The sequence below is a fragment of the Chelonia mydas genome, chromosome 7 (genome assembly GCF_015237465.2).
Source record: "Chelonia mydas isolate rCheMyd1 chromosome 7, rCheMyd1.pri.v2, whole genome shotgun sequence".
Lineage (NCBI taxonomy): Eukaryota > Metazoa > Chordata > Testudines > Cheloniidae > Chelonia > Chelonia mydas.
Window position 1 is genome coordinate 26,683,039 of NC_057853.1, and position 21,999 is coordinate 26,705,037.

At 38.5% G+C, this 21,999-nt stretch overlaps 1 protein-coding gene across 11 annotated transcripts in view; it reads right to left on the minus strand.

Annotated features, from left to right (window-relative positions):
* The window catches only part of CACNA2D3 (calcium voltage-gated channel auxiliary subunit alpha2delta 3), a 702,225-nt gene that overhangs the window by 131,137 nt on the left and 549,089 nt on the right, over positions 1-21,999 (minus strand). For all 11 annotated transcript variants that reach the window (XR_006292226.1, XM_043551412.1, XM_037904897.2 and 8 more), the window contains 9 exons: positions 14,981-15,052; positions 14,669-14,730; positions 13,238-13,305; positions 10,561-10,606; positions 10,307-10,404; positions 8,969-9,062; positions 6,257-6,352; positions 2,189-2,310; positions 1,739-1,819 (listed from right to left, as the gene is read on the minus strand). Coding sequence is in view for 10 of the 11 variants with exons in the window: in XM_043551412.1 (XP_043407347.1) it covers positions 1,739-1,819; positions 2,189-2,310; positions 6,257-6,352; positions 8,969-9,062; positions 10,307-10,404; positions 10,561-10,606; positions 13,238-13,305; positions 14,669-14,730; positions 14,981-15,052 (739 nt within the window). In the remaining variant the exon portion in view is untranslated. The remainder of the gene's footprint in view (positions 1-1,738; positions 1,820-2,188; positions 2,311-6,256; positions 6,353-8,968; positions 9,063-10,306; positions 10,405-10,560; positions 10,607-13,237; positions 13,306-14,668; positions 14,731-14,980; positions 15,053-21,999) is intronic.

The window sequence follows — 21,999 nt, forward strand, 5'->3', positions numbered from 1 at the left end:
TGTGTTGCCCACTGGCAAAATGAGTGTTGCTTTCCCCTTTAGAGGCTGCTCCACAGAAAAGCAGAAGTTACTTCAGACACTTAAGTGATAGAGACTTGGGCTTGGGATATGAAGGAGCTGGATTCAAATGCTGGTAATGACCCATGTAGTGGACTTAGAATTCCTGTTTTCCAAGTTTTTTTTTTTTTTAAAGAAACTGGTGTATTTAATTGATAGTGTGAAAATATTGTTAAAACAGGATTTATAGTGGAAAACCATTTAAGCTGGTATGTTGCACCATTATTGCAACAAAGTACAGGTGTTCCAATTTCCATCAATTTTCCACACACTTTGATGTCCCACACTGGCAGATTTGAAGCTTGAGAAATATACCAGCAGAAGTGGTCTAGTGAAATGGGGGTCAGGTTCTAGTAGGTAGCCTGTGCTTTCAGAAATGGTAGCCATCTTTACAAGAAACACCTCCTCAGTTAGTAAAGTAGTGGTCACCTTTATTGAGTGTATTAGTAGTATCCATCCCATCGGATAGTATCAGATCTTTTGTAAATAATGGGAAATAGTGGCCATTTGAGAAAAGGAATATTGTGACTAGAATGGTAAAGATAGGAAAAAACAATTGTTGATAACTTTGCTTACTTACAACCTAATTTCTGGAATTGTAGATTAGAAGGTGGCTGGCAATGAAGTTTAACGATATTGAATGTGTGAATGGTAACATACCAGGCATTTGTTAGTAAAAGACTTCTGAAAAATTTCAGATACTGGAGAGAAATTTCCAAAAGAACCAATTTTTAAATTAATTTGAACTCTAACCAAATAAGAGACAACTGAAAAGCACAAGTAAGGGCCTGTAGGGGTGGGAGAATGCTTGTGGGGAGGCAGAATTCCTCACCTATATTCACAGATTTTAAGGACCAAAGGAACCATTATGATGGTCACCTATTCTGACCTCCAGCATAACATCAGCCAAGGGACCTGAATTAATTCCTGCTTCACTTCCAATAACTGTGGCTGAACTAAAGCTTATCTTTCAAAAGAAAAACATCCAAACTTGATTTTAAAATTTCCAGTAATGGAGAATCCATGACAACCTTTGGAAAGTTTTTCCAATAGTTAATTGCCCTCACTGTTAAAATTTGTGCCTTATTTCTAGCCTGAATTTGTCTGACTTCAGCTTTCAGCCATTTGATCTTGTTAGACCATTGTCTGGTAGACTGAAGAGCCCTCTATTACCAAATTTCTGCTCCCCATTTAGGTACTTCTAGATAGTAATCAAGTCACTCCTTAACCTTCTCTTTGATAAACTGAATAGACTGAGTTCCTTAAGTTTCGCACTATTGGGAGTATTTTCCAAATTCTGAAGAATGTGTTGAATCCTATTATATTTGAGAGATTTTTGTTACATTTGTTTTTCCTTAAGTAAACTCATTCTGGTTTATAATTGTGAAGATTTGCTCCTACGAGTACTGAAACATCTTTGCTGATTACTGCTGTGTTATTACTGCTATGTCAACCTAGCAGTTTACAGGGGGGACTTGGGTGCCCAACGAACACAGACTTAAGCTCTTAGGGAGAGGAGGCCTGCAAAGACCTAGGTTTTAGGGCATTCAATTGCACTTGAGATGTTTTCTTTCAAATTGTTTTTTCTGCATGTAATTTCCACGAAGTCAGAACAGTCTGAAAAGCTAAGGAATTCACACACTGCTTTCATATAGACATACATATAAACAAACAATTTTACCTGCAACCACTGGAGATTTTCTGTCATCTAAAAGTTGAATGGCGGTACTAGCTGTCACCACATTGCTTTTGTTTGCTGTTTCTACAAGGTGTAAAAAAAAAAAAAAGCTATTAAAATCAAAACATATTGCAGTGTAAGCAAGTTCAGCTGTAGATTTTTAGTTTGAAAAAAAATACCAAATATTCGTATGAATTTAATGCTCAGGAAAAGTGCTGGTTTGACATTCAATTACAGCCTCTATTTATCCACAAACCTGGTACAGCACAGGCAGGGACACTGCAAGTTTCCCCACCGTGCCTGATTACAGGATTTGTGAACCTGGTGAAAATTTTAGTGCAGATTTCAGAAGATGAAACTCAGTTCAATACCCTTTCCTGAATATAACAACGTATGTTGGCTCTTCCCAATGTTATACATGCTTCAGTATTTAAATATGACAAAATTACAGACCTCTACTAAATGGGATTGAATAGACAAAGCTGCCTGGTAGCTGTTCGGCGGCTCTTCTGTACCAGAGTGGAAAATGATCAGCATTAAAAATATTCTCTTTATCTTCAGCTGTCAGGAAGTCTCTTGAAACAGAAGAAAGAAGAAAATATTTGCTGCTTTTTGTATATCACCAAAACTTTTCAAGCTTGACAATCAAAACAAAACATCTTTAGTCTTTGGGAAAGAAAATGTGGGTTCTTTTCTATATCATTTGTGCAGTAAAAGAGTTTAATATATCACTGAATAATTCTTGATATACTTGCAGTATCTTCTCAGAGAACAAATTTGGTAGCAACCCTGCTGTGTACAAGCTGAGAAGGGTGGGAAAAGGGGTAAAAAACTCAGCCAAAATCAAGTAGTACTTTGGAAAATTGTACTACTGTAGAAATTTAAAAAGATGCCTTTATTTCTAGCAACTTGTTCAAATAATGTTTTACTTTTTAAACTAGCTGTGTGTGGTGGAAGAGGTGTTGTAACGAGTGAGGGCAACTGTTTCAAGCAATCCAAGTTCAAGTCTTGAGTTAGGCCAACATGATTAATAACTGTTCTTCCCAAGAAGATATAGTGGGAGGGGTGAATAATGAACTTAGCTATATTCTTCCCCAAAACAGGATGTCAGGGAAAGGTGCCTGAGGTAGAAGGGAGGGGTCATATGAGGAAAAAATGCAACTATCTTCTCCATGCTCATTGCTTTCCGTGTGCTGGATGAGGACACTAGCAGCACAAGCTGCAAGGCCACTGATTCCGGCTAACATATCTTCCACCAAACAACAATATTGTGTATTCAGATTAATACCATGCAAAAATCCTTAGTTTTCATAAGTACCAGATTACCTTGCACAAAACACATACATGTTTACCTGACATTTGCAATACACAGAGCCTCTTGCAATAAGCTGCACTAACTAGAGAAAGTTTATTTTAAGAGAGCTCCATTTTAAGCAACACATGCTTCCAAAAATTGCTGCGTAACCTTTTCTGGCACTGAAATCAGTATGTTCCACACATATTTGCACTTGCATATTGCAATTCCTTAGAAATAGGTCCTTAAAGATAAATCCTGGGTAAAGATGTCGTAGGGAGATCAAAATGAATACCTTCTTTCTTAAAACCTTTTCACACAACAATGATCCAGCTTTTTAAGTGATTTCCACTGTTGTCTTTGCAGTTTAATGGTGAGGAATATTTAACTATAAGAGAAGACAAGTATCTCTTCCTACACAATGCTGAACATTGCTCTAATGTTGATTTTCCCAGAATTACATGAAATATTATTGGCTCTCATAAAAGGATTGACATTGATTGCAGATGCTGGATGAAGCATAAAAAACAGTTATACTGTCAACATGATTTCCTAATAATATGACACGTATTCTAATCGGTAAAAATTAAGGGCATTTTCCTGCTGCTGCTGAAGTCAACAGGAGTTTTGCCATGGACTTCAGAGGGAACAGGACTGGACTCTAAGTAAATACAAATGTATGTCAAAGTTATGGACTGAGGGGTTTTTTTTCTCGTCATTGTGGTTATTGTACAGGATTAGAATAGAACTATGTGAGTAGATAGCTAGAAAGTTGACTTTTACTAGATAATTCTGTGTGGTTTTACTTTATAAAATCTAAGCTCTAAAACACCAACTTCTGTCTCATGCTAACTGTGGGAATTAATCTATTGTGTACAGCTAACCTCTCAAGTTTCTGTCTGAATTTTTATCTCTCTCTTATATGTACATGGTGTAAATAGTACTATCATGTTGCTATAACATCTTTGCACTTATGCCCAGATCCCCAAAATAACTTAGGTGCCAACTCCTCCTTTAGATGCCCAAGTCCAAAATGTAGGTGATGCTGAGATGCTCAAAATACCTACTAAGCTGCTGCCTAACCCTGGAGATGCTTGAAATCCCTTAGGACCTAAATTTCCACTGTTTAAGTCCTTGAGGGGCCTACATTTCTGCCTCTGGGCATATGCACTGTTGCCTCAGTCCTGGCCAGTACCTATCTTATGCCCAAGGTCCAGCAAAGATCCTCAGACCAGGTGAAACTAGACATTGTCCCACTTTGCTTGCCTGGAGAGCCCAATCCAGTAGGTATGCTCAGAGCACGCCTAACTACACACAAAACAGCCAGGGAGGAAAAGAGAACTCCTTTATAAGCACTAGCCCAGTTGTTAGGGAACTCACCCAGGACATGGAAGACCCCTGATAATGAGCAGGAATTTGAACTTGGGTTTCCCACCTCTCAGGTGAGTGCCCTAACAACTGGACTATAGAGTCACTCACTCACTCTCTGGCCCACTCCAGAGAGGAGAGAATGAGAGAGAGCCGCACCAGAATATCCCAAAGTCCAGTGAGCTAAATATTATAAGAGAGACTGCTGCCTCTCCTCTTCACCTCTTCCTCCACCAGGCCATTTTGGTAACAGTTTGGATGTGCTAACACCATTCTGGCAAGAAACAGCTTAGGTGACTGACTCCGGGACAGGGTTTATGGCTATGGATCCCAAGCAGAGATAGGCACCTTCCCCCAGCCCAGACGTAGCACCTAACTCCTTGAGAGGGGCATGGCTTAGGACTTACCCCTCTTCTTGGCATGTGATACTTGGTATTTAAGGCAGCTCCCTGCCTAGTATGCCAGCTTTGGTAAATCCATTTCTTAGGTGCCTAACACTCCCCATTCATTATATAGGAAGCCTGGGTGCCTAACCTAGGGTCTGTGGATTCCACTCTGTGACTAGGCACCTAAAAGTTAGGTGCTGCAACCTCAGTATTGTAACACCCTAAGTCCCTTTATGGCTTTGGGCCTTGGGGCCTGATCCAATTTACACTAGTAAATGGAAGGACTCCCACTGACTTTCATATGTGTTGGACCCTTTTATGGCAGCTTTCTTCAGAGAATCTCATTGGGGGTATATTATATTTCCCCATTTTAAACAGATGGCAAACTGATGCACACAGCGTGTAAGTATCTTGCCTAAAGTCATGCAGCAAGCCAATGCAAAGATGGGCATAGAGCAAACATTTCCTGACAACCCTGCACTAATCTCTAAACAACACTGCCTCACCCCAAACATTCATATTACTCATACTTACTAAGTTTTCCACTTACTCAAAGTATAAAACAATCACACTGACACTAAGTTCTTTAGAAAAAAGTCCAATATATACAGATAAACTGTTTCCCATAATATTCAACATGATCCTATTGTCTATATTATCTAAGCTTAATATAATTGGTGAAGAATTATTTTCCTTTCTACACTGTGCAATATTCAGTATTAAGGAATTTTAAAATGAGCATTGTGATTACATTTTAAAAAATATTTGTGCGTGGCTTTTTTTCTCTTCCAAATTTAACTTTATAAAATACTTGAAGAGCATGGTTGAATGGCATAGATTATACTTTAAAGCCATAGCAATCCTCTGTGCAAGTATCTCACGGTAGACTGTGATAAGAGACCGTGCTCAACCTATATACAACCCTTCAAACTGAAGTATCCTTCCGTATGTTACAAATGACATAATGCATATCTACCACTTTGTGAGCCAAAGGCATTACAGAATAAGCAAAATTAAAGTTTTGATTTAGCAATATCAGCACACTAAGTGTTACAGACCTTCAGTTGAGGGAATTCCACAACTGGGATGAATAACTGCTGGAAACACCTAAAGACATTTGTTTTGGGGTGGGCTTAAGAAAAAATTGCATGATTTCCTCCATCTTCTGCAGCTCCAGTATCATCTTAGTTTTGCACTGAATAATCAGGATGTGATTTCTAACTCCAGGAGGGTGGAAAAAAGCAAACATATGGACTGAAAAAAGGCCCCTATTATAGCTGATACGCAGGTGAAAAATATTACACTAGTTTCAAAAGTTACAGAAAAATCTAAAGAAGACTACAAGAACTGTTCTTGTTTATTCTATGTATTCAGCTTTGCCAGTGTGAAACTTTGGAGAAGAAAAAAAGATCATATTTCCTAAACATTTTCTTGCCTACCCATCTGCTCCTTCAGCACAGCCATGTGACTTACTGATTAGTAAGTTGCTCTGGTCCCACAAACAGGTTGATACGAGATAGACCCGTCCGGGTTCCAAGAAAGGCAACTTCCACTCCCTTGTCAGAATTTCTGAAATAGAGCAGCACACAAGTAAAGATAAACATTTCCAAACAGTAAATAGATAGAGCTAGTGAAAGAGAATTTTTGATCTAATTCCTCTTATTTTTGAATTTATTGAAAGATATGTTCATTTTTGTTAAGATAAAACACACACACGGTTTGAAAAGTTATTTGGCCGCTGCATGAAATCTGTTTCTTCAAGATGGATTTGTGTGGTGGAATTACCTGAAGACTGGGGGAAGAACGGGAGTGGGTAACTAGCAGCATAGCTCCTCATGGTCACTCATCCTGATCCTTGGCTGAGATAGGGACTACAAACCCTGCTCACCCTCTGCCTCAAATATAGTGCCCAACTATAAAAAAGGGACATAAGGTCAACCCAGAGAATTACAGACCAGTCAGCTTAACTTCAGTACCCAGAAAGATGATAATCGAGCAAATAATTAAGCAATTAATTTGCAAACACCTAAAAGATAATAAAGTGATAAGTAATAGCATGGATTTGTCAAGAACAAATCATGTCAAACCAACCTAATAGCTTTCTTTGACAGAGTAATAAGCCTTATGGATAGTGGGGAAGTGGTAGTTGTGGTATATCTTGACTTTAGTAAGACTTTCGATACTTTCTCACATGACCTTTTCATAAAAAAACTAGAAATACAACCTAATGGAGCTACTATAAAGTGGGTGCATAACTGGTTGGAAAACTATTCCCAGAGAGTATTTATCAGTGGTTCAAGCTGGAAGGGCATATCCAGTGGATCCCAGTTTTCAAGTACATAAAACGTTGTTACAAGGAGGAGGGAGAAATAATATTCTCCTTAACCTCTGAGGACAGGACAAGAAGCAATGGGCTTACATTGCAGCAAGAGCAGTTTAGCTTGGACATTAGGAAAAACTTCCTAGGTGTCAGAGTGGTTAAGCACTGGAATAAATTACCTAGGGAGGCTGTGGAATCATCATGATTGGAGATTTTTATGAACAGGTTAATCGAACACCTGCCAGGGATGTTCTAGATAATACTTAGTCCTGCCATGAGCACAGGGGACTGGACTAGATGACCTACCAAGGTCCCTTCCAGTTCTACGATCATCTCTGAGGATTTGTAGGCACTGGGTTCACATTATCACAAAACCAACTACACCTTTGGCCCTCCTACCGCCAGCGTCCAATCCCCTATTCCTCCACAATGAACTGTGTCTGTAGTGGCAGAGCAGATATAAAAGGTGTATAGGAGTCTCCCTGTATACACCCTCTGAAGTTGCCTTCCATGCACGGAGTGAAATAGCTGTAGTTCCATTGTGTTGGAGGATTCAGAAGACCTTATTCTGCTGTGCGAATTCTACCCTCAAAGCTTAGGGTATATTAACACAAGTGGCAATCATAGAACATCATTTCTTATCTCTCAAGAGTAGACTGGCTAACCCCAGTTGGTTATCAGTTCAGTGCACAATATAAGCACAATTAATTTTATAGGTAGAATAATTAAAACACTTTTTCAGGCTGGATTTTTGTTGTGTATTTTTAAACTAAATTTTAAATCTTTTTTTAACATTTGACTTAAACAGAACAAAACTTATATTTCCATGGTATTTTCTCTTTTCACCCACAGTTTCCTAAAAACGGAGATGGAAAAATCACAATCCTAGTAATTACAAACCAACCTCAACTAATTACCTCACTGTATTATATGTGGCTTTACAATAACAGGCCTTTTCATACAACACAGAAAATTGTACAAACTTAACCAAATCTCATCTGGATAGTCTCCAGAATTCCCTTTCTACAATGATAGCTCACATAGGCTTTGCTAATCAAATTACCTATTTCCCCAATATATATCACATTTCTCTGCATAATACTATAGCTTAAGTGTATAGTATGTAGTGTAAAAGCTCAAATAAAGGAATAGCTAATGCACTGTACAGTAGAGCATTTAGTTCCAATCTGGTTTTGAAAATTTTAAAATCTATACGCTTTCATATCCAAGACTTATGTCTAGAAAATCAGAGTGAATAACGTGCAATGAATAATTTATGTTATTAATTTCACTGTTTTATGTACATAACCTGCTCTCGAACAAATTACAAATTTCAGAGATATATTCATTTTTAGAAAATTTTCATTAATTTCTTAGAGAATAATTCCAAATACCGTGTTGTATTTTCAATGCCTACATTGTTTGTTAGTTTCATGTGTTATTCTGTATTGTTAAAGATTGTGCAACCTCAAAAACTAACCAAGATGGCACAAATTGCAAATTTTAAAAGTGCCTATTTTGTTGCAAATTGGCCTTAAGTGAATATTTAAGCTTAAATGTTTTACATTTGCTTTCCATTCCCTTTAGTGAAGTTCAAGCTCTCAAATGCTTGAAGAAAATGAACTGACAAAGTTGATTCAAAATTTTCTTTGGAAGATGAACAAATAATCACCCACAATTTTTCATCATCTGATCAGCCCAACTACATAGGTATTTATAATGCACTCATCTTCACTGTATCTGGGTAAAAGGTTCTTAAATTGTTAAGGTGTTTTTCAATAATATTTCATAATCATATTTCACTGCATGTGCCAGTGTATACTTTATTATTATACTAAAATGTGCATATGTATTTATTTACTTACTCTGATTTATTTAGAGCTAGACTGGTCCAATAAGCTTCTATTGGTGCACTCACCACTGCATCAAACAGAACTTCTTGTATCAATTCTTTATCACCTATGAAAATATATTAAATAAATAGCAAAACATAGATTATATGTGTGGTGAAAAAAAGTCAAATCAAAATATTTTATTAGGTGAACCACACATAAATAGTATTAATTATTTATATTCAACCTATATTTCATCTACTTTAAGCAAATGGGCTCTTCACAGAATTACAAGCTAAATATGTAAAGGTGTAAACTACTTTACTTCAACCATCACCAAAATTCTCCTCATGCTTTGTGCTCGTGTGAAACTGGCAGCCTTTACAATGGCACCAGCAGCAATGTTAGATGAGGAAGTGACATGGGCGTTTAGGTAAAACAATGCAATTTCTCATGCTGGTACTTGTGCAGGACCCCAGATTAATGCACAATGTTTTGCAAAACAAGCTATCCGGTATATTAAAATGACCCACCCAAATCAACCGAAAGAGTCTGCTCCCAGAAGTAAAACTCCTGGGATTTCGTTGGTGGACCGTGGGCCTATGGAAAAAGGGGAGACCTGAAATCTTCGCAGATCAAGGTCCCTCAGTCGGTACCCTCTGTCTCCCTTGCCGGGGAGAGGGATTTATGAGTTTTATGGTAGGAGTTCTGTAACCTTACATTGGACCCACTTAAATGCCTGGAACAAAGGAAACAGGGCAGAGAGAGCCCTTCCCCAATATTAAATTAATAAAGTTGCAGCCTGCTAGTTAAACCCAGCTCTGTGTCATTTTACTGTGTGTGTTGATCAATGATCATGAGAGTTCCAGGTCTCAGGTTTACATTTCATCTAAAGGACAACCTGCCTCTTCTACTGGACTGGAGTACTGGCGCTCTTCTAACTCTTCGGGAAGAGTGTCACCTCCCTAAAAGCTCACCATCACCACTTCCTGAAGCATGCGGTGTTTTCTCTAGAAGTCTCGTCCAAGTACTCTCTCAGCCCCCTATCCTTAATTAATAAGATCTGAGGAGACCATGACACAAGATAGCATGGCTGCCTAGTGTGAACTGGAAATTCAGTGTTTGGATTTTCAATACTATATATGGTAAAATATCTGGGTATCAGTACATGTAAGTACTACACCAATAGATTGTCTTATACTCTCAAGTAAATATGGAATTTGCAAGATGATGTCAGTTAATCATACCTGTCCAACCATATTAGCAATTCAACTAATTAGCATTCTATTATGTAAAGTTTAAATACAATCATTGTTTAGATAAGGGAACATTTATGAAATTTATCAGTATAAAAATATTTAACATACTCACATTGAAGCAATGGCTCTTTTCCTGTGAGGTAGAGTTTAATAGCTCCTAGCTGAGTCATTTGATGGTGTTCAGGATGTAAGTCAGTGTTGCAATATGACCTGAGAACATAATGTTGCCAAAATACTACAATGTAAATATTTATAAGCATGATCTCTCTTTGTCTTTGAATGTGAAGAGTTGGGCACAGTAAGCACAAACAATATTAAACAAAGAAGGGTAACAAGCACCGATTTCATGCTTTGTTTAAGACTTACCATTCATCTGCCAAAGATACATCAGGGTGTTCTAAATCATGCAAACCTGAAACAGGAATAATAATATGTTATATCGGGAGCAGTCTAGGTAACAGATGGATATTTACATATACTTCATTGCATACCCTCTTCCTTCTTGGAAGAAGTATTATTACCACAGCATAATAAATCACAGTAAACTATGTTCACATACACTTCAGGGTCTGACAAACTGGCAAGAGCCAAGTAAATGAGCGTTAAGGATGAAATGCCAGGAATAAAATCATTTGTTTGTGCACAGATATTTAAGCTCATATGATATGTTTAGCGATCCGAAGAAGATCTGAGCAAAAAGAGCTGCATTAAGGTAAAGTACCAGATAACTTTGAATTCCCTTGCTCTTGTTATTTTAATAAAGCCCTTTATGTTACACCATAATCTAGAGTTGCAAGGAAGAACTTTTTTTTTCAGAAATGATAGTATTTTTTTAAACAAAAGGATGCTATGCTCTCATGAATATGAATAGGAATTTACAGAATAATCTGGAAGGAGTCTATTGTATTCACACTTCATGGAGATGCCTGTAAATCAGTACTGTATTATTAGTTATATAGAACCATAAATTTGAATTTTGGAAGTTTTAAAACTCTTAATCTCATATCAGTAAATGTAGGCATGTTGGTCCCATGGGATAAAGCAAAATGGGCTAAATTTTCATAATGTGGACTCTGGGTCTTACCTATGAAGATGTAAGTACATAAGTAACCATGGGCACAAATGTGGGGTTTATGAATGCAATTACACGTGAGCACATATGCTCTGCAGGTCCAACTTAAGGTCCAAGTTTTCAACATTCAGGCAATAATTTATTATTACTATGTATTATGCTGATGGTAGCATCAGACATTTTAGAAAGAAAGAAAGAAAGAAAGAAAGAAAGAAAGAAAGAAAGAAAGAAAGAAAGAAAGAAAGAAAGAATTTGATTAGAGGGAACCAGAAACTGACTTTTTTGTTCCTTTCTTTTTTTACTTAATACACATGTAAACAATATGAACTGTAGGTAGCATGGCAGAAGTGGATCTTTAAGAGGGGCTTAACTGTGCATATGGTAAGGGCCTTGCAATGAGCTCAGGAAGTTCATGACATTGATAAGGTGAAATACAAAAAAGGGGGCATGCAGTTTATGTGAGAAGCTGACAAAGACAGATGAGGGTAGGAACATTAGCTAAGCGAAGGGGGCAGAATTGTGATGCAAAGTGAGAAAAGCTTGAGTAAGTAGGGAGGGAAAGAGTTACACAGAGCTTTGAAAGTGGTGACAAACAGCTTGAATCTGATGTGACAGCAGATGTAGGATTCAAAATTATGGTCCTTAGTGATTGGGCAGATGGCAATATTGTCCAGAGGGATACAGTCAGAAAAGTGGAGAGGGTTTGGGAGAGTAGAGTTTGGTTATGGCTATGTTAAAGCTTAAGGTGATGATGAGAAATCAAAGAGCAAATGTCAGACACACAGGCCGAGATGTGGGACTGGATGAAGGAAGATAGGTCAGAAGCGTGTTGGGACCAGCTCAGAGCACAAAGACTTACAAGGCTCACACCATGCTACCTTTCTTTCTAGGTATTTATATGGTACCTGAGTCCCTCACAAACATTAATGTACTTACTTACTTTCACAACAACTCTGTGAGGTAGGGAACTAAGATCCACAAACATGAACTGACTTGTCTGGGGGTCTCAGAAAAAGTCTGCGGGCAGACCTGGGAATTGAACCCAGATCTTCTCAGTGTTTTTCCTCAATCCTTAACCACAAGCAGCAAGCATTCCTTTTTTAACCCCCTCTTCACACAATGCTGATTATTTGGAGCTACCACTACAACTTCTCTCCTCACTCTCTCAGCACAAGGCTCCTCCATTGTAAATGGCCAGCATACAGTTATAGCCATTATATGTTGGTAGCCACCTACCAGCTCCTGGGGATCCTTCTGCCTACCTAGCTCCCTCCATTATTGCTGTTCCTTCATTTTCCTGATTTCCCTTTCCTAAGACCCTCTCATACTGTATTCCATACAGGTCCACACACTTCCGTGCCTGACCTCATCCCCACACAGCTGCCCCTACTCACCCAACCTCTCCTTCTTGGAAAGCTCTTTGATCACCATTTTAATTCTTTCATCCATTTCACTAATGAATTTACCAAAAATTAAAACTCTAGAAAGAAGAAGTGTTTTTTTCTTTTAGTTTTGCTAATAAAAAGCAAACAAAACATCAAAACCAAAAGCGCTCAGCTCTAGACCTAGTTCTAAGTTGATTAACATAGACTTGCTCTAACTTGTGTGGTGATAAGTAGCAAAATACTACTTTAAATGTATCCAATATACTGATTCAGAAATTAGCATGACATTTCTTCTATAAGGATTATTAACAACAAACACGAGCCTTTGAGTGATTCTTCAGCATGGGAGGCTTCCAGAAAAGAAGATTCGTAAGCACATTCTGACTACATGTCATATTAAAATGTTTCAATGTCATAAATGATCTAATCCCACTAGGGAATCTGCAGAAAAGAATATCATAAATGATCTAATCCCGCTAGGGAATCTGCAGAAAAACCATGTGAGAGATGCACAAGCTTTAGGCCCACTAAAGATCAACAATAAAACTATTGTGCCGGCAACACGAGAAGGTAGATGGTATCTTACCTTCTTCTATAGTTACGTTCCCTCTGAAGAAATATTTGCCATGTCCTCTAGAGAGAGCCACACCTAAACTGTGCAGAGAAATAAAGCAGACCTTGAAATCTGTGGCACAAATAATAGCAGAGACTGAGAGCTATTTTGCCTTGCTAACAATTCTAGTTAATGTACTATGCATATTTTAAAAAACAAAACCCCACTGATTATATTTATTGTTCAACTAGCTACTTGAATGCCATTTGGGGTTTGATATGCCAGCAACAATTGGCTGTATTTATGTATGCTTAGAGGTGCAGCAAACCATTCACTCTTTGGCAAACTAAGAAACAAGTCACTCTAAGCACACAACTATTCACCCAGCATGCTCATTCTTCATCCAAATCCTGAACTTGCCCACACAGGCTTGCAATGGAGAAGACAACTCTTTACAAATCAGGCTCAGCTATTGAGAAATTTTACAAAGTTTGTAAGCCAATGGAGATGGTGAAAGGAAAGAAATATCAGAACATGATAACGGTGTCAGGAAGAAATCCTCAATGTAATTTTTCTGTTGCTCACATTTTTCACCTGTTTATATATTTTTTTCATTGACATTATTTAGCTCCACTTAAAGTTTTTCAAAAATTAAGTAATCTGTTGGGGTTTTTTTGTTTTTTAAAAAGGAAATCATCACCCTGCACTGGGTTGCTCATGTATGGGAGGGGACCCTAAAAGTCCCTCCCACTTTTTAGTGAACTCATGCAGCTGCAATGCAGGATACCTTCTGACAGTCATATGTGCTAGGAGGGTGGCCAGGTTCACAGGAATATTTCAGTAGAGTTCTGCAATTACCAGCTTCCCTCTTTGAACATAGGCTACCATAAATATACTTTTATTAATGCATTATTTCTAATTCAATGTTGGGCATTCGGTTAGTGATTTCTTGCCATTTTTGTTAAAACCCAGGCCAAAATAATATGGCTGACTTATTCAGTTTTAGTTGTACAAATACATTGAAGATAGTTCAGGGAAACAAAATATAAAAACCTCAAATTGGAAGTGAAATACTACCTCCATTTATATTGCATTTTTGTTGTGGAAAAAAAAATCAAAATAGGGCTCAATATGTAGTTAGTTAAATGGATTATAGTATTTATAGCTCTCTGAGTACTTGCAAAAATCTCTTGTTCAATGTAAACCTCAACTGAATATTTTTTTAGTGAAACGTAAGCCATGACAAACACAGTGAGTTTGCCTATGTGAGGTTGCACAAACTTTCCATCCACGGAAAAGCTGAAAGGAGTGCTGGAAAGCCTCTTTTCTTTGCTATTTTCAGCATTGTCCAGGAATATTTCATTGTGAGCTCCTGCTGATGCTCTTTTAATAAGCTCACAAGCTTTGTACAAATGCAAGTACAATGAGTCTGATGAAATGTCCATTTATTATGGTCAGCTATACCTGAAAGGAGTACCCCTGATGTCTGTATAATAGTAGTCATTTGTCATCACCAATACCCGTTTCTAGATTCAGAACAAGAAAGTCAGAGAAAAGAAAATAAGGTTAGTTTGCTATGAGAAATTTGTAAAAGAGTAAATGGTTAGTTTGTGATAAGGTTAATAATGACATAAAAGGTACATGCGTGGCTCAGGATTATTAAAGGCAAGAGAAAAATAATCTTAGTGAAACATATCTATTCCAAATAATCTTCAACGATCATTTCAACATCTGTTTGCTTTACATTTAGCAGGAAGAGCATTTTATACATTGTACCCCTTTGTCCACTGTCTTCTTCACCTCCATAGAAAATTTCCCTGTTTTCCGATTCACCATTGCATTTCGAAGCTGAAATGAGAAAAACATTTTTGTCACTTCCTTCATGTGTATATTTAGTAATTTTCACATCCAAAGTTCTCAGATATTTTTATTTGGTCACAGCAGTTCTTTGTTTTCATATGGTTAGGACACAATTTTTCAGCAATTACTGCTGCATTTCCAATAAGTGTGTCTGTTAGAGGTGTTATGATAAGGCAGTCCGGTAGGAGGGAAATAATCTGTGATTCAGCTATGCCAACAAGCCATACAATGGCAAAGTAATAAAGAATAACTACATCTATTTCATTTTTCTTTCAACTTCCATTGGGCTACACCTTAAATCAACCCAGAAACTGAAACTGATACAGAATTGGACAGTCCACTAGGTAAGCAATGTCTCACCAGGAACACACAACAGCAGCGATCTGTGATCTGCACTGGCTGCCTCACAGATTCTGTGTGGAGTTTAAAGTATTGATTTTTACCGGTAAAGTCCTAAGTTGCCAAAGAATGCCTTCCTGAAGTACCATACTGTCACAAGTCTACTGTTTTAAGGTGCTTGGGCTGGAGCCCCCCCAGTGTAAAAGAGGAACAAATGGCAGGGCATTCTTTTTGAGGAACCCTTAGCTTTGTAACTTACTACATGTGTCTGTTTATTTGAAATAGGCCATTAAGTTCAATATTTTAGAGCTATCTATCCAGGTTTTTGGGAAGGGAGAAATATGATAAGAGCTGCTATTTGGGAGTAATGTGAGTATTGTTTGGATGTCTTTTCTGTATTTGCATGCAGTGTTGTTCTAGCTGCATCAATCCCAGGATATTAGAGACAAGTTGAGTGAGGTAATATAATTTATTGGGCCAATATCTGTTGGTGAGAGAGACAAGCTTTCAAGCTACACAGAGCTCTTCTTCAGGTCTGGGAAAGATACTCAATACTCAACAGTGTTACAGCTAAATACAAGGTTGAACAGATAATTTAGCATAAATAGTCGGCACATATTCTAAGGGATGGTTCAAGGTGAAGTGGTATTTGGTTATTTACCGGTTTAGGGTTAGAAGCTCCTGACACTTTCTTATCCTGTTGTATTTTTAATTAATGGCACAGGCACAGAGAACTTAGGAAAGATAACTTTATGATATATTTTAAATTAAAATATTGTTCTGTTTGTGGATATTTGTCTAGTAAACAATAACAATATTTGTTATAAATACTTCATAAACATAATTCTCATTACAGATTCCCACTAATTACTTATTCATTCATGCTCACTCTGCAGATGAGCTACCATATTTTCAGATATAGTATTATATTTTATCTGGCAAGATATGTTCTGTAGAGGACAATGAAATAAATAAATAAATGCAGAAGAGTGTTATGAAATGAGTAATTTCAATCTCTCTTAAATCATTGCTATTTACAATATTGGAAACAATTTTGCACCTAGTGTTATAGCAACATCCATCCCTTTCCTTCTCCAATACCACATGCCACATGTGACAGATTGGTCAATGAGGGCAGATTTCAATGACAATTTGCAAATGTGACCCTATCAAGGTGCTATGCAGGCTTTTCTGGTTAGTTAGAATGAGCGGGGCCTGCCAAAGCTTTTTAGTGAAATATCTGTTTATATTTTCATGAAAAGAAATTGAGCATGGCTGAGCTATCAAAAACTCCAATGTTTGTGCTCTTTAAATGTAATTCTAGGCTGTCTAGATTTGAGTTAACTATCTTACTTTCCTGTTAGTGAGTGTAAAAGAATAATTTTTAGCTGGAGGCATGCATAAAATAAAGCACATATTTTCCTGTAGATTTTTTTAACAATACATAATAGGCAATTCTGGAAATATTTTCCCATTTTAACTTTTGTGGTTTTGGACTTGGAGAGCTGGTCTTAATTAACAATCTACTTTCTAACATTTAAAGAACTGTTCCATTTATCTTTAACATGTTTTTCATTTCCTCCCCTTTTTGGTGCCTCCAGTTATCTAGGACCCATTCCTCCCACAAACCTCAGGCAAGCCATAGATTTACTAATAGGGCCTCAAAAACTCTAGTCGCATTTATGATCAAGTCTGCTTATGGCATTTAGCATTTTACTTATCTTTACTTATTTGCTTTCTGCAAGTACATTTCTTGGATTTATAATCTGGTTTCTCAGCTCTTCTGCAGTGTCAGCTCTGCTCTGAGTACATAAAGCAAGTACTGCCTCAGATGGCTATAGACACTCAAAACATCATTCAGACTTTTTTAAAAAAAATACACACACACACACACACACTTTGTCCAACTACAAATTATAGTAAAAGAATTTTAAGAAGTAACTTCATGAAAAACAAATACTCCAAGGATTTCTATTCCTAATAGTGTGTCAATAAGAACAAGATAGCGGCTTCTATAACCTGGGGAAAGAATTAATGAAAAAAAATACCTCCACTGAATCTGTTTGCTTGTTGCTACCGAAATTCTAAATTCAGCTTTGCTACCTTCTCCTCACTAGGCCACAGGTTAGGGCCTAATTTATGTCTACTGTATACATTTTTGTATTACAAAGTATGCCCTCTATGTGTCTTCATGTCCTACTGAGAGATGAAGGAAGGTCCAGTGGTTAGAGTTCTAGCCTAGGACTTGGGAGACCAAGGTTCAAATACCTGCTCTGCCACTCACTTCCTGTGTGAAACTGTGCAAGTCATTTAGCTTCTCCATGTCTCAGTTTCCCATCTAAAAACCCTATGTCACAAGGGCTTGGGGAAGATAAATACATTAAATATTGTGAAACTCGGAGATCTACTGAAAAAAAAAAGCTATATAAGAGCTAGGTATTATTATTTCTGTCAGCCAACACACTCTCAACGCTAAAGTATGAGATCATTTAACGTGCTTGGAAAACTGTGAAATCATTAAGTCAATGTGGTAACTAGTGAAAAATTCTCTTACACAACTTCAACAGAAGTGTTTTGTGGGGGTAAAATATGTCAGTAATATGTTTCATGATTACAAGCAGCTGTATGAATAAGCTAATTCTTTACTTCTTCTTGAACTTGAGCAAACAATGCCTATTTGGTCTGGCACAGGGAGAAACAAGAGCATCAAACCCAGGCCTTCTGAGCAGCTGAGCAGCATTCTGCCTTCAAGTCAGCAAACTGTATCACAAAGCTCTAATTCCTCAATGAAATGTCCAGCAGCCTCACTGACCCTTCCTATTACCAAGAAGGGGCTACATTTTCTTCCAGGGAATGGTGACAAAAATAATCTCTGAAAGAAACAAAACTAAACACCACCACATTTCAAAACTTTCTGGATAGTCCTTAGACCTTAGAAGGGTTAAATGAAGAGTGGGATTAGTCTAGGGTCGCCAGGTGTCTGGTTTTTGACTGGAACGCCCAGTCGAAAAGGGACCCTGGCTGCTCCGGTTGGCACTGCCAACCGGGCTGTTAGAAGTCCGGTCTGCAGCGCAGTGGAAGCCCAAGGCTAAGGCAGGCTCCCTGCCCGCCATGGCTCCATGAGGCTCCCGGAAGCAGCTACCAGGTCCCTGCATCCCCTAGATGCTTGGGCAGCCAAGAAGGCCTGTGCGCTGACCCCGCGCCGAGGGCTGACTCTGCAGCTCCCATTGGCCAGAAACCACAACCAATGGAAGCTGCGGGGGTGGAGCCTGTGGGTGCAAGGGCAGCATCAGAGCCTCCCTGGCTGCCCATGCCCCTACGTAAGCGCCGCTGGGACCCCACACTCCCCCACATACCCACCCCCTGCCCGGAGTCCCCTCCTGCACCCAAACTGCCTCCTGGTACCCTCACCCCCCAGCACCCCAACCCCCTGCCCCAGCCTGGAGCCCCCTCGTCCACCCCAAACCCCTCATCTCTAGCCCCAGCCCAGGGCCTGCACCCCTAGCTGGAGTCATCATCCCACCCCCGCACCCCAACCCCCTGCCCCAACCCGGAGCCCTCTCCTGCACCCTGAACCCCTCGTTTCTGGCCCCACCCCAGGACCCGCACCCTCAGCCGGAGCCCTCACCCCCATGCTGCACCCCAACCCCCTGCCCCAGCCCCATGAAAGTGAGTGATGGTGCGGGAGAGCAAGCGACAGAGAGGGGGGATGGAGCGAGTGGGAGCGGGGCCTCGGAGAAGGGGCAGAGAAAGGGCAGGGTGTTCATTTTTGTGTGGTTAGAAAGTTGGCAACACTAGACTGGTCATTACTTTGATGAGGAAAGTCCACTCCAAACCTTAAAATTCTATTTATCTCTAGCCATGTTGCTAAGAACGGTTCTATCTGTAGCCTTCATCATGCATTTCCTTATTTTGAACTGCTCCTCCTCCATCCCTTTTCTTGATCTTTCTGTCTCTCTGTGTATCTGTAGCTCTTATATATGTGGTATGTATAGTTATATTAAACATGCGCGCACACACACACTCCTCTCCCATTACACAATAAAATTGTAGCAGTGCTGGGCTTGGTTTCAAAAATCTCTATAAAAGTATTCTTTTCACTTTGTGTTTTCTCATATTTAGACATCTGCAAGAATATTTCCAGTTGCAGGTGGCGCTGCCAAAGCATTAGGCCAGGATTTGGAGTTTTACTACCTTTTTCCACAACATTTAACATATTGTCTTTTCAGAAAATATTTGGTGACTAATGATCTACTAGTAGATTTGTAGGCCACTGTTGTACAAAAAAAGGTATCTATTGATGAGATTACTTTTGAAGGAGGATTTGTTTACTTAAGTATGTGATGATGAATTGTAAGGGTTCTGGAACCTGCTAGATTTGACCCCTGTAAGGGAGTTACTATGATGTGTATATATTATGCGCAAGTATCCAAGACTGTCGTTATTAAGTGGTCCAAAGCTACAATACTAGGCCCATATATTTCCTGTCATGTACTCTGTATTCCTCAAAACTAAATCATCTTGCTTTTTATCTAGTTTTCACTTTTATATGTTGGGAGCCGACCTGGACCCGGTCCACAAGCTTATTGCTCAATTTAGTCTATTAGTAGTACTAAGAAAACTATTAGGTTTTTTTCGAAACCTGAAACCATGGGAAACTCTGCTTGTTTCAGGGTTCGAACATTAAAAACTAAAACTAGCAGAGTTTAGTCCAAACCTTTTTTGGGCCCCATGAACCTTTCATCAAAAATTGAAATAAAACTCTTTGCTGTCTCTGGATAGACACAAAACAGACTTTGGTTTGGTTTTGTAAGGAAACTTTGGTGACTGTTGGTCACACGATAAGTCTTCTGGGTCTCACATTCACTGCCCAAAATTGAATCCACAGGCAGTGCATAGAGATGAATGTCTGCCAGTTCTATCAGGAGCTTTGCTGGCTTTGTTGTATATTCAGACAAAACCAGAATCCAAGCACAGCTCCATTGATTTAAATCTTTTTGAACCAAAATCAGTTTGTGTTCAACAAAAAAACCTGAAACCACTAGCTAGAGTTGTGTGGAATTTGTTGCAACTAAAGTGAGAACACAAATGAGGAAATAAAACTGTATAAATCAACTAGAAGAAATTATAGAATTATACAGGAAATGCTGGGTGGAATCAAAATGGGATAAAATACAGAAGGAAATAGGAAAAAAAAAGACAAATTCATGAATGCCTAAAAGGATGCATGTTCAGTCTACTAATAGTAGACTATTAATACTGTAATTTTTGTACATTGAGATTATATTTTTAAAAACATCAGTTAGTTGTAGATACATTAGGTAGAGTGATATGTAATCAAGGATAAGAAAAAGGCAATGTAGAAAACATGAAGGATTTCAGAGATTACAGAAGGACAGTTAGAGAATATGAAAACATGAAGAGGAAATTTTACACATTGAAGGCAAAGAAAAATGCACTAGGTGACATAAGAAATAAGAAGAAAGGTTTCATGTAACGTCAGCACAAAACCTCAAATATGGAGACAATTTGGCCTCTTGAGATACAATGAGGACAATCTATCAATAAGAAAGAAACATATTGCTAAAACATAAATGAATTGTTTCATTATTCACAAAAGGAGGGAATGGGCAGTGGCAGACACCGATATATATTTTGCAACAAAGAAAAAAAAATATAGACTTATGTCAGAAAAGGGATCAAGAAATTAGTACATCTGAAGTCTGACAAAACTCCTGGGGAAGTTGTACGTGATTCATCCCAGATTTCAGAAGGACATGACAAAGTAAATATGGGAACCTTCAGTGTGTGCATTCAAAACCTCTCTGGAAACAGTAGAAGTATGAGGGACTCAAGAGATGCTACTGATATTTGAGAAGGAATCTAGGAAAGATCTATGAAAACACAGACATGCAGGCATGACTTTGGCAGTGGTGAAGTTATGGGAAAAACTAAGTAACAGGGACAGAAAGGGGAGCACCTGGAAAGTTACGATTTAATTAAGGACAGTCAGCATGGATTCACACGAAATGAATCATGCCTAACAAATCAGATTTATTGAGGAAGTAACAGAAGGACCAGGCAAAGGTTAAGCCATGGACATACACATAAGGAAAACTTTTGATACAGTACCACAAAAAAGACTAAGCCTGCAAGGTAACTAAGAATGGGACAGAGGGTAAACTACAGAGTGGATAGAGAAATATGAGTAATATTTGGAGAGATCTTGTGCGTGGCAGCAGGTGAGGATAGAAGGAATTGATTTGTATGATGTTCTTCAAACCTGAAATTAGGTGTTAGGAGTAAAAAATTGATAGAGGCTCCATGCTAGCTACTGTGATCTAAACAGACTCCGCATCTGTTTTTGTTTGTTTTTTAATTTAGTTTAGTTTGTTCTTTTTATTTCTAAGGGCAGCATGAGCCAAGAGAGCTCCTCCAGAAAGGTGGAGCAGTCAAAATCTGGTCCAGATTTCTCTGTTTGATCTGATAGGTGGGCCAGACCCGAACAGATGTACTGATCCTTAGTGACCAGCACAGTGCCACTGGGGTTGGTAATGGGACGCATGGAATATGAAAGTTAGATGATGAATTTTACA